The sequence below is a fragment of the Simochromis diagramma genome, unplaced genomic scaffold (genome assembly GCF_900408965.1).
Source record: "Simochromis diagramma unplaced genomic scaffold, fSimDia1.1 OVJJ01000802.1, whole genome shotgun sequence".
Lineage (NCBI taxonomy): Eukaryota > Metazoa > Chordata > Actinopteri > Cichliformes > Cichlidae > Simochromis > Simochromis diagramma.
Window position 1 is genome coordinate 14,702,186 of NW_024387492.1, and position 13,565 is coordinate 14,715,750.

The following is a 13,565-nucleotide window of genomic DNA, read 5'->3' on the forward strand; positions in this document are numbered from 1 at the left end:
GCCAATGATGTTTCTTCATTAGTGACAGTTTTCTTGCATCCACATTTTGGAAAATCCAACAATGAACCAGTTTCACAAAACTTAGCAAGCAGTTTGCTAACTGTAGCATGGGAGATGGGTGGTCTTGTAGGGTGTCTTGCATTGAAATCTGCTGCAATGACCCGGTTACTGCGTTCACCAGATATCAACACAATTTCGGTCCGCTCCTCACGTGTTAACCTCTTCGACATGTCAATGGCTGTGAACAAAGAGAAACTTGTAAATAACTCATGAAAGAATAAAATTAAGTTGAAACCAAGCACACCATTGTTTTTCTTGTGACATTACCAATAAGTTTGATGTGTCACATGGCCCTCTTCCTATTGAAAAAACAAAAGTTGTATCCAAGATGGCCGACTTCTAAATGGCCACCATTGTCACCACCCATCTTGAGGAGTTTGCCCCCTCACATATACTAATGTGCCACAAACAGGACTTTAATATCACCAACCATTCCCATTTTATTACGGTGTATCCATATAAATGGCCCACCCTGTACTGTGTGTCTGGGTTCTTATTTAGCATCCTTATCCTTATTCCCCTAAACTGAACAGCTGTTGTAACACTTCTATCTAGGTCAGAGGATAGGAACACAATATGGTCATTCAACCCTTTGAAATGAGATAGCTTCTAAAAAAATGACACTAATGTACAAATAATGGTCTTTAACCATAAAAAACACTTTTCAGTACACAAATAGTGGTCCATAATAACAGGTGTAATAATAGTGGTCTATAGTGGCCTATAATAGTGCTCATGAGTCACCTTTTTTAGTTCAGCTCAATTTTTTTTTCTAAGCTTAGTGTGGATATACCAAACATAGCTACTTGAACCAAAGTCGTCCTCTGTGTCCATGTCTCCTGCACATATCTGGTGCATCTGTGTTGTAATTTGCCTTTAATGGGGAAATTAAAAGAGACATTTGGACAAAACTACTGAGAAATGATCGAGCGGAAATATTCATTTATACCCAATGAGGTTCTGTATGAAGTCTGGTTTGACCCGTTCTACTTTTCATCTTATCGATTGCAGAAAGATTATCATGCATGCTAATTAGATTAAACTGGGTGATACCTCATTTTAATGTCCTGAAAAAACAAAATCCCTCAAAGGAACCTGTCCCTGTTCTTTTTTTTCGATGTCCCTCAGCCCTCGACTCCCTGAATCTATGATTTCGTTAAACAGTGAGAAAAAGAGACAAAGAGAGGAAGTGACAAGAACGTCGTGACCACATCTCCATCCAATCTGCTATCTGTTATCCGTCTCAGATAGAGTCATTACCCTCCTTCCTCCATCTGTCCGTCAATATGAGGTCCATTAAGCCCCACCGTGCACACTCAGATCCATCAAGGCAACAGACATTTCCTCCTTTCCCACTCACACTTGCCCTTTTATTAGATTGAAGCTCAGGTAATGCACATACTCTAAAAATACTCATCATTGTGCTGTCTTCCCGTATTACATGTGGGGAATATCGTCGTTTTGTAAATCTGAGCCTTCGGGGTCTATTCGCATGACATATTAGATTTCATTGTCTCATGTTTCATCACTGATTAAAACCTCTTTTTTTCTCCATTGGGCCTGTATTACTTTCTGATGAGGTTTCTGTGATGTGCTGCAGAGCTTTGATACTGAAAAAGATTGACTAATGCTCTAATGTCTTAAAAAGCTCTGTATCCTTACTTACCCCAGCCTGGATTCTTAATTAGAGATCTGTGTTTTGATCCCATGTTTTTCTCGCACCATGCACTTTTGCAAACAAGTTTTCTACTTTTATCACCCTCTCATGATGCTCCCATCATAACTGCACAGCCATTCAGGGGTGCATTAAAAAGATCTGTAGACTACTTAGATAAGCATGCACTCAAGTTAGGAGCCTGTTTCCTCCATCATGTGCTCTGAACCCGTGTGTGTGTGTGTGTGTGTGTGTGTGTGTGTGTGTGTGTGTGTGTGTGTGTGTGTGTGTGTGTGTGTGTGTGTGTGTGTGTGTGTAGCTCATTGCTGGAGCAGAAGGAGGACTTACGGAAAAGACTTAACTACACAACACACAAGCTGGAGCTACTGCAGAGCGAATTTGACTCCACGCGGCAGTACCTGGAGACGGAGCTGCGCAGAGCACAGGAGGAGTTGGACAAGTTTACTGATAAACTGCGCAGGTAGGCCCCTCAGTACAAACTGTACAACACCCAGGGGGCGAAGATGGTGGCAGTGTGACACAGAAGATTTCACAAATTGTTTGTGGACTCTGTTTGCAGTCAACATTTCTCAGTTTCAGAAAATTAAGATTCTCTTTTTTTCTCCACTCGTGAGAGCAAACATGAGCAGAGAGAGTAAAAGACAATAACAACACAGCTCTGTCACAGGAATGTAAACAGCAACAGCAAATGTTTTATATCCCATCTTTTTCACAAATGTTCTGTGGTGGATAGTGCTTGCACTGGACTTTCCACATTGAACACTTACCCATGGGTATCCGCAGTTAGCCAGGCTGGAGTTCTGGTCCACTGAACACAAGCTTAAAACTGAGGAAAGATAAAATATACTGAGGGAGCTGTAGGAGAAGCCCATTACAGCCCAAACAACACAAGAAGTACGTAGCAGTTGTTTTAGTGGACTTTTTATGAAGTGTGAGATAAAACTTTTAATTTTATTTATTGAGCAGGAAAAAGTTAGGCCTGTTGACATTAAACTGGCCTGACTAAAACAGGGTTAGCACAGGTTTCTGTTCTGCAGAACAATAATAGGAATGATAATAATAATATACAAATGTATTCTTCAATCAAATACTGTTTATAAGTCTGTATAAATCAAGGATGTCAAACTCATTTTACATCGGTGGCCCACTTTGATCTTAAGCTGGCTTCCCTTTTTTGTCAGTGTAGGAAAGTTGAACTGTAATCTCTTTAATCCCTGTAAAATCTCAATACAAGAAAAAGAAGCATAATTTCTATAATACATCTTAGTTTTACTACATGATAATAAATGCTGCTCTATTTAATTAAAAAAATCTATCAGCATGACTCTTTGGGTTTAAACTGTGAAAGATAAATATTACATTTCAGAAGAAGCTCTGGATGCTCATGGTCTAGACTGTCCTGTAGTCATAAAGAGGAAAGTTGTTATTAATTCCCAGAAAATTCCCTGTTTTTTAATTTATTCTTTTTATTGTGGAAACATTGTAAAAAACTGACATTGAAACTGAATAGTAGGTAGTAAAAAAACTGGGATTTTTTTCTGTTGTTTAATTGTGTAATTATTACTTTATTACACTGTTGTATGTGAATTGCTGTGGGGGAGGTCTTTATGTGAAAATACAGTTAGAAGTCCAAAATCTATGCACTCATCCACATTTTCCAAAGACATGTAGTGAGCTGGATTGTTGTCTTTGGCGGGTCGATTCTGGCCCCCGGGCCTTATGTTTGACACCCCTGATATAAAGCATAATACAGGACACAATGATAAACTGAATGCTAAAAAAATAATATATCAGTTTTAAGCAGAGCATGGTTATTCTGTCACCTAAAGGGAAATAACAAAATAACAAAATAAAGAGATCAAATTAGACTTTGGCAGCAGATTATTAAACTCTTTCCAGAAAAGTGTCACCAAACTCACTGCTTCCTTTCCAAATTCAGTTTTATTTCTCTTTCAAGAAGAGAAATTTGGGTTCTTAAACATTTTGAGCTTATGTCAGCATTTGACAGATGCATTTAACGCCGCACCATTGGTGCTGTAACACAGTGCTACACAAAACAATGTTACTTTTGAAGATTAGTCATATTGAAATAGTCAGGGCCCAAGAATGGCACACTGCAGTGTGCCTTTAAGTACTGCTCAGCTCAAATGTGTTTTGCTTGGAGGTTTGACATTTACTGTACATGATGATGAACAATCAAACTACATGTCAGAAGTCTACAATATTACTTTAAAATTCCACTTCAGGGTGATTGCTTATACAAAAATATGGATGGGTGGACGAGCCTATGTTCAGCATCAGACTTCTAAGCTGAAACACAGCTGTACCAGGTGTTAGGAGTAATTGGAAGAGCCACCCTATGAATAACAGAAGGTGCAGTGGCCACCCTCAGAAAATGGTGCCGCTTGCGCTTCGCCGTTTCCAACTTGGCGCCAGGATAATAATATACGTTGCCAAAGAACATGAAAAGAAGCCTGATGAATATTGGCAGCACATTCTTTGGTCAAAAGAGACCAAAATAAATTTGTTTGGATCAGACGGGGTCCGGATTGTTTGGTGTGGACCCGGCCAAGACCAGTGACTGCACACAGTGCAGATCACGAGAAAGAGAAGTGGGAGGGTACTAATACGAGGCTACGAGACAGAAAGACTTCCAGGCAAGATGACCTGTATAGATGGTGCTATAAATTTCTCAAAAATCTAAGAATGTGAGGATATTTCCAGAAATAGCTACAAAAGGCTTTTAACGTAAAAAGCTGAAAATGATTGAATACAAAGATTGACAAAATTCCTCTTTACACTTGTCTAAAACTACTAAAAAACAATCTGAATTCTGCTTTTGTTTTATCTAAAGCATGTGCAGGATTCGTCTCATCTTGACTGGTCTAAATATAGCACTTCATTCATGTGCCTAAGGAAAAATGTTTAATACTGCATCACTGTTTAAGGAGTAGACATATGAGGTGATTTTCTGAAACCCCTTATGATCCACTACAGAAGGTATACCAATGTGATGTTAGCAGAAAATACCTGGAGACTCAAACATAGTGAAATAATAAAGATTATATGTCTACCACGAGCGTTCTAGATTTTATGTGAGAACCAAAGCGGGCTGAAGCTATTATTAATCTCTTTTCAATATCGTAAAGCACGTATTGAGGGGGTCTTTAAGTCATTATATTAGAGATCATCCTTCAATTAAGATCTAAGAATTTAATTGCACAAGTCAATTGTACCACAAGTGTTTGAGAGATCAGCAAATTATGCAGTGCTGCAGTGCAGTGTTTCTTATCTGGGTAACTCACAATACTGTATCATTTTAAATTACCTCCTGGAAAGTAATTTTTTCTATTATCTTCACCTGCTGTTTACACAAGTTTTTACTTGTGGTATCAAAAACAAATGCCAGTTTGTGTTTTAAATAGATTTCATAGATTTTATAGTCTGACACTTTAGAATGTGCATATACAAGATAGAGTGCATGGTTTCCTCTGTGAAAGGCCACACAAGTGTCTGAGTCTGCTGTTGAGGAATTGCTGTCCAATTCCTGGATGGGTGAAGGCTGCCGTTGTGCAGTGGTCATTGGTTGTAGCTGTTTCTGATGATCACGTCAACACGGCGTGTCTCAGGCATCCTCAACAGGAGCCATACTGGGACTAAATGCTGGCCAAGGAAGTGTCTGGATATACTACTGATACTCTGTGCAGTGTACAGGTTAGAGCACCTCATCTCGGTACATCTGTCCATTTAGATTTCCACCAAGAACCATCAGATCGGTGACGGTGCTGATATCACTCACTAAAAAACAAAAACAACAAAAAGCAATTATGGCGCTGACTCAAAACCAATTCCCAAAACTAATCACAGTATCTGCTTTGGTGGTGATTAGACAGATTTAAAACAAAGATAATAATAATTTGTTTCATGACATAAACCTTGCATTTACTAGTATTAAAATGAAAAAAGGAGTTGCATTTTTATATTTGAGGTACTTTTTAGAAACCCCGAGAGGTGTAATTATAAAATATAATCAAAACGTCACCTTTTCCCCTTCATTTTAATTACGTTGACATCCTCAGGCTGGGGTCCTCTGTCAGCCATAGTGGAGCTGCGGCTCAATATTTATTACTGGTGCCCAAAATCTTTCCATATATGTTACCATGCCTTGTGGGGAAAAAAATCCCTCTATTATGAGACATATGACGTGTTATTCAGCTTTGAATTGTGCAGTGCACTGCTGAGCCTGCCAATCTGCTTATTTCCAGTTGCAGAAGTCTTCAGCTGCTACTGTTTATGTTCAATCTATTACCTGCAAGTGAGCGCTGTTGTTTATTGTGTCACTTAGAATACAAAGTAGCTACTCAGCACTGCAGAGGATCAACCAGGATCTGGAGGAGAAGATCCACAGAAATGTGAGTATCTTAACAGGTGTCTGTGTGTTTTAAACCCTGTGTACATGCTGTACAATAAGCTCTCAGGTTTGCGGTCAACTATTTGCAGTATTTGTAGACAGAAAAGAAGCAAGTAGGAAAGCCTTGAGATTTAGAGATGATACAGAGCACTTGGTGAGCTTGTTTGAATATGAATGCCCTTCTGTTGGTACCACTGACGTTAATTATGGCTTATTACAATTGGCTGTCCTCCTTCCAACAGCAGAGTGATAGCAAACCCATTGTTCCTCAGTGCTCTGCACCTCACTTCATTTGTCAGACATTGCTTTTTTTTTTGCTGGTGGAAAGATACAATTAACTAGTCTGCCAGAGAACACTGTATGACCATCAGGTGTCTTCGCTGTTGAATAGACAGCTGAAAATGCTCGTCGAATGGGTTTGTTACAGCACAAGATAATAATCATTGCTGTCGCCATCATTTTGATGACAATGTGAGATACCAAGTACAGGTAATAAAGAGCTGAAGGTCACCCAGCTTTTTGTGTAAAGAAAATTGGTGATTTTTTAAAATAAAGGCTGGCAGCCTTTTTTTTTTTTTTTTGAAGTGTTCTCATCAGCTGTTATTGATTCATTTCACGTACACCCTCCACAAGGGTGAGAAAGGTGCTGAGTAAGTCTCTCTGTAATAGTAAAGCTTGTTTACTCCTGAGGTGCCGCAAACCCATCTGACCCCTTGGCCCTGCACAACTACAGAGAACATAATTACAAGACTGATAAACACTGTGATATAGTTTGAGTCTGTTAAACTTTTCAAAGAGGCGGAACTACTGTACGCTCAGGCATTTTAATTACAGCTTCCACAAACCCAAAGCTCTTGGCCAAAATACATTTTACTGACAGGTGATGAAGCTAACGGAAACTTTGCTTTTAAAAAAAATGCAATAAAAAATGAAGATTCAACTATATGGAAGCTCAGTTTACTGACATTGAAGTTTCCCATTCATCAACAGTAGCTAAGAAATAAGTATGTAATAGGCTGCTGTCATATTCAGCTGTAAGCAATATGGATTAGGTGTGACAGCCCAAAAATAGGACGCAGGAGAGAAGTAGAAACCAAAGCAAGCATTTAATCTAAAAAGTCCAAATGAAAATATCCAGAAACACAAAGAAAAGCTACTGAGTTACATGGACAACACAACAAAGGACAAAGGAACACTCTGGGAATATATACATGTGAGGTGGAAATAGAAGGGGAACTAAAGACAGCTGAAGACAATCAAGAGGGCAACCATGAAAAGTAAAACTAAACAAGATAAAGTAGAGCAACAGATAAGCACAAGCAAAAGGGAATTAAAACAGCAACACTCAGAACAGAAAGCACTTACAACGGGCACCAAAACCCAAAAGAGTTAGGTGAAAGGCTAAATATATATACAGTTGCCAATATAAACAGTACTGACGACCTAGATCTCAAAAGAAAATTAGAAAGATCTATCAAAAAATTTCTATTTATGTTTACCGGGTTCATATTTGAATTAAAAACATGCAAGAATCAATTTTGAAAGTTTGTCTGAAAGGTCTCTTATAAACAATCTAGTCTATAAATTCTATAAATTTAATTCCTAAAAAACACACAAGAAAGAATTACACAGAGGAAAGTACTTTAAAGTAATCTTTAAATCCCTGCTCTGTCATTGTCAGTCACAGCACCACGATGATGAAAAGCGTGCTCTGAGCAGAGAGATCATCGTCCTCAACAACCACCTGATGGAGGCAAAGCTCACCATCGAGAAGCTTCAAGAAGACAATGTAAGTAAAGCAGTGCCCAGCATTCAACAGAGCCAGACGATGAGTATGAAGTTATTGTTTGAGGCACATAGAAAATAGGTGCTTCCATACATTCTGTTTGGGGTTTTCATAGTCTTACCCAGTGACACTATGATATGCAAACTGGAGCACCAGAAAGGAGCTGTAAATTCTCAGATTATTGGACGAACTCGTGAGTAAGACATGCAAGCTCAGTAGTAAGATGACCTTGTTGCATTAAAGTTCAAAATGGACTCATGATTTTACTGTTCCATTATACTGTTGTTGTTATAAAATGAAAAAGAAAATATGACCGGTAGGATCTAACTTTGATTTATAGGCAGCGGGAACATAAATGGATGAGTTAAAAGTTGTTGTTTTTTTAAATTTTGTTTTTATTATACATTTGGTCACTAGGGGTAGTTACCTCTTGAATTATGGCATTTGTAGAGGAAGTGGTTCATTCATTCAGGTATCCCATTGCGGAAACTCAACACTTTTTACCATGTTCTCTGTAGCAGAGACATTGTTAGGCTACATAAGTTATGCACAACTGGGACAAGAACTACGTGTTGTGTCTGACAAATAATAAAGAAGAAAAATGTTTGTTGTGTTACTGGGTGTGTTACTGTAAATGCATAAACTTGTCGACAGATATTAGCATATCAGCAAATAAGATGGCAGTGTGGGTGATGCAACTTTGCACTGACTAAAGGATAAAAGAAACAGCAATAACGAGCTGAAGACTAAGTTCAGTGATGTGATATAATGAAGATTTCTTTGTCTCCAGGAACAAATGGCAGATAAACTACCAAAAACTGACATGCAAAATTAAAGCTACAAGGAGTGATGATAGGGCCCTAACACCTTTGGGGACACGGAGATGTGCTGCTATTGCTGCAGTTGACACTTTTCTTGCAGTCGTGACAGTATTAATCCCTTGACAAGCTAGTTGCTTACAACAGCCTGTGGCCTCTAGTTGGTGTTAGATTACATCCACTAATAATATTTGACATTACATGTGTGGAACGCACAATGAAAACGTGATCATCCGATAATGCTTTCAAACAATGCTGATTTCCTATTGCCATAAGGTGGTGTGCAGTGTGCATTAGAGTTGTGAGAATTTCTTGTGCTGTGGCGAATGATCAGAATTTTCCACATATCCTTAAATGTAAACTCAAAAGCTTTATAATTTAGCATGGCCAAGATCTTTGGACTGAACTTTGGCTACCAAGGGCTTTGATTGCTAGCATTTTGCTATGGTTGCCTGTAGTTGCATGGAAGATGCTGACTTGTTTGCAAACACTTGCTCATTACATACCAGGCAGTAGTAAGACTTGAAAAATGAACTGCAAACCATAAAAGGTGAACATTCACCTTTTAAGTAAAAGTTGTACCTTTTCAAACATCTTGGCTGCAGCACTATGGAACAACTTTGACTTTAAAAATGAAGGTTCGCATTTCTGGTTTGCTGGTCTGGTCAGCAACAGCTAGTCACTTCAAGTAAAACAATTTTTTCCTGGTCACCAGTTGGCCATTCTTTAGGCCTTTGTGACTGGAACTTTAGAAACTGATTTCACAATTAAACTACTCACCAGCTGTGGTTAATGAACATTTCACCTTTGCAACCTGGAGGTCACAAACTAGTCTTTAGGCGATTGTCACTGAGGACTTAAAACCAAAATTTTCTACGTCTTGTTATGCGTGTGCACAATTTAATGTTGTAATTTCAAAAGGGGGGAGGGGCTCCGGAGTCATTTTGTACCCCCCATACGCAAGATCCATATAATTTGTACATTTACACCAGTACAAATGTGTTTGCAAATTGTAGTTTTTTTCCCAAGCATGTTTAGTACTTCAAATAAGCAGTTAAATAAGAAGTTTTGTGTTTCTGAAGAAGGAAAAGTAGGTTTGGGAGAATAGAGTTTAAGCAGTATTGATCCAAAAGAGACCAGAAATTTAGCTGGCAACGAAAGTTTTAATATTCATTCTCTGTTCTTTCATTTGATTGTGGCCATTTTGTGCCTCTGCAGGAAATGTACAGAAAGGACTGTAACCTGGCTGCTCAGCTTCTGCAGTGCAACAAGTCTCTTTACATGGCCCAACTCTCAGAGGTGAGCTGTGCACTCACTTTTACAGGCTTGATTTTTCCAGTGCTCTTTATCCTTTGTAAAAATGCATTTTGCATATGTTCCTCAGTTTTAGTGAGGCCTCAGTCTAATCCCTGGTAGCCTTTCTTCACAAAAGTCGCATACAACCAAGCTTAAGAACTGTATGAGCTTCAGGCTTTTTTGCGCTGACATTTGATGTGAACCCAGAAAGACAGAAAAATCTGTAATTTTTCAGTTCAGCGGTAGCCAGGTAAAAGAAAAAGCTTTGGTAAAAGCTAAGGGGGAGGAGAGGTCTGAATGAGGTGTATCTTGAGCAGCACTAAGCTGAATTTTCAGCTGATGACATGAGATGAGCGAAGAGAAATTTGCTGTCTTGACTGTAACATGAAGGTCATCTTGCCCTTTGTGAGCCAGAAAAGATAAGTCTTCCCGAAGCGATGAGTACTGTAGGTCACTGGAGGAAGGACAGAAAGTGAAGAATTAAAGCTTCGTGGGTTTTTTTCTTTAAATAACCTTCACCTGAGAGAGATGAAAGAGGCAAGTTTTCAAAAAGTCGATGGCTCTGAGTTTAAAAGACTTTTTTAGCTAGAAGCAATCTGGATATATACTATAGAACTATCTATACTATACACAGTGACTATGTGTTGAAGGACATGAACCACAGCTTGATTTACTAATTTTTCTTTTAAGTATAGCAAATCAGCATTAACATCTTCCTTTATAACAAATCAGATTTTTACCTTATTTCTATCCAAACTACAGTGATGTGCATTTACCATATATCATGTGAGAAATATTTAATTTAGTAAACATAACTGACTTCTGCTTTTTCTCAAATGCAGATCATTTGAAGGCCTGACAATAAAAAGTTGCAATAGCATATACAATAAGATCCATAAGTATTTGGACAATGACAATGAATTCTTATAATTTTGCCTCTGTACAGCACCACAGTGAAAGCTAAATCAAACAAGCAAGATGTGAATAAAGTGCAGACCTTCAGCTTTAATCCAAGGGCTTTAACAAAAGTATTGCATTAGCTTTTTTAGGTATTAGACACATTTTATGGATAATGGTCCAGTTTTATATGCTCATAAGTATTTTGACAATTAACTGCATCTAGTTTTATGTCTAGATGACACTAATTTGCTTGTTCATTCATGACAATTAAGTAGATAAAAGGTCTGGAGTTGATTCCAGGTGTTATTTCATCTGAACTTGCTTTTTACTCAATATGAGCGCCAAAAATGTGTCAATTCAAGTGACAGAGGCCATCATTAGGCTGAAGAATCGAACTCGACCTATTGGAGAGTCAGCAGTAACTTAAGAGAATGAAGGCTCTTTCCAGCCTAAAAGACCTAAGCCTGAAGACAACTAAAGTGCATGATGACAGAATTATTTCCATGATTAGGAAAAAGAAAACCTTTACAACAGCTGATCAAAAACCCTTTTGAGGTGGTAGACATCATGAGAAAGACCTAGAATCAAACCTGTGTCTATGGAACTGGGCCACTAGTGCGTACTGATGACGTGACTGCTGATATAAACAGCAGGATAAATTCTGCAGTGTGCAGGGTTGTACTCTCTGCTCAGATTCAGCCAAATGCTCCAAGACCGATTGGGCAGTGCTTCATAGTGCAAATGGTTAATTGCCCAAAGCATGCTGGAAAAGCAATCAAAGCATTTGTCATGTTAAATAAAAGAGATATTCTTCAGTGGCCAAGTCAGTTATCTGATCTCAACCCAACAGGACATGCTTTTCAGTTATTTAATATGAAACTGAATGCAGAAAGACGTACAAACAAGCAGTGACTGAAGATGGCTGCAGTAAAGGCTTAATAGAGCATCTCAAAGAGGACACAGAGTACTTGGTGACGTCCATGGGTTCTAGACTTCAGGCAGTCAGTGTCCGGAAAGGATTTTCACCAAAGTGTTAAAAGCTATCATCTTATTTAAAACTGTGTTAATTTGTTAGGGATAATAGAGGGATAATAAGACACAGCTGAAGTCAACAAGAAGCATCGAAAAAGGCAGAAAGATGGAAGTAAACAGAAATGGGGACACAAAGCAACCCACACAAAAAGGGAAACATAGACTGGGGAAATGCAGAAAGCAGCCAGAAAGGAGAGGGCAACAGTGTTTGTTCTCTTAGTTTTAATATTTGTGGTTTGTGTTGGATGTAATGTTTTAAGGTTTTAGTGATGACTGTTTTCCTCCATGACTTGAAACTGTGACAATAACACCTACACCTCTACTTCATGCACACAGACTGGTGTTTCTGTTCCGGTCACTCAGTGTGCAGTTTAGCCAGAGTGCGGTCACACTGCACCGGTTTTGTTAATCACGTAAAACCACAAAGCAGCATGGGAACTACTTTAAGGCACATTGTGAGCAATTCTGAAGGACACTCAACAGAGGAGGTAAAACTACTGTATGTGGCAAAATATAAATGGAGAGCACGGTGCAGCTTCATCATAGTGTCCTGCTGCTCCTTGTGAAAAGAATGCACGCGGGTATTGATGAGTGTTTTAACACTAGCCCAGCTTGGTGCCACTTTCCGCTGCATCAGCCGTGGGCCTTGTGCCTCGCCCATGTGACAAGGGTAGATTTGAAACTGGCAAGCGTCCACGAGGTTAAAGAACGCCTGTCCACGTGTTTTAGGCATATGGCTGAATGGAAATATCAATGCAAACTGCATTTGGTTGCATAAGACTCATAAAATATCCCCAACACTTGCACGGTACACACATTAACACACGCACGTAGGCACCGTTAACAGTAAAGGGTCTATCATAAAGTGAAAAACTGTTCTGCAGGCACATTGCCAAACATAATAGGGGTCAGAGGCTATACATGCACTCACTGTATGTCCACCCGTCTGCTGGTCCTGTGGGTGTGAGCTAATCGAAAGTGTATTGATGAATGGCGCTGCAGCATTTTGAGAGGTGCAGTGGCTCTTCAGCGCCTACAGAAGCGCTTTAGTCGTTTGTTCTGCTGCAAAACAATCACAGAGAGGGTGTAAAATGATCACGCTTGGATTTCTGAATGACGCATAAAAGCTAATTGAGATCTTGTTTAAAACAAGCCCAAATGAAAAACGTGTGTGGACAGTAATTAAGTGGCATTTAGTTTTGTCCGAGATGCAATAAAAGTGCTATGATAAACCGTCTCTTTCATGTTCTCTGTAGTGTTTGTCTTTTCTCTATCTACAAAGTTATAATTAGCTTCCTTCTCATTGCCAATTAGGAACAACTGACTAGATTCCTGTTGATGATGTGCTGCAGTTAGCTTAATGCTTGTTGCTATGGAGAGGTAGAGGTAGTGGATGGAGGCTTTTTTTTTTTATTAAGAAATGCTTGAAATAGAACAGGAAAGCGACTTATTCTCACTTCAAAATCAGGTATATTGTTCTCTTTGGTTGAGGTTCGTGACACTGAAGATTACACTTTTTCCCCTGCAGCTGTGAACACAATTCATGCAGTGAAGGCAGGTAAATGTGAACGTGTAGGTTGCTGTATC

At 38.9% G+C, this 13,565-nt stretch overlaps 1 protein-coding gene across 5 annotated transcripts in view; it reads left to right on the top strand.

Moving 5' to 3' along the window:
• si:dkey-174m14.3 (uncharacterized protein LOC563117 homolog) overlaps positions 1-13,565 on the top strand; it is a 34,229-nt gene that overhangs the window by 16,078 nt on the left and 4,586 nt on the right. For 4 of the 5 annotated variants that reach the window (XM_040017720.1, XM_040017721.1, XM_040017718.1 and 1 more), the window contains 4 exons: positions 2,034-2,195; positions 6,081-6,147; positions 7,828-7,935; positions 9,969-10,049. In XM_040017720.1, the coding sequence (XP_039873654.1) occupies positions 2,034-2,195; positions 6,081-6,147; positions 7,828-7,935; positions 9,969-10,049 (418 nt within the window). Of the gene's footprint in view, positions 1-2,033; positions 6,148-7,827; positions 7,936-9,968; positions 10,050-13,565 lie in introns of all 5 variants that reach the window. The other variant, XM_040017722.1, reaches the window with a different exon arrangement.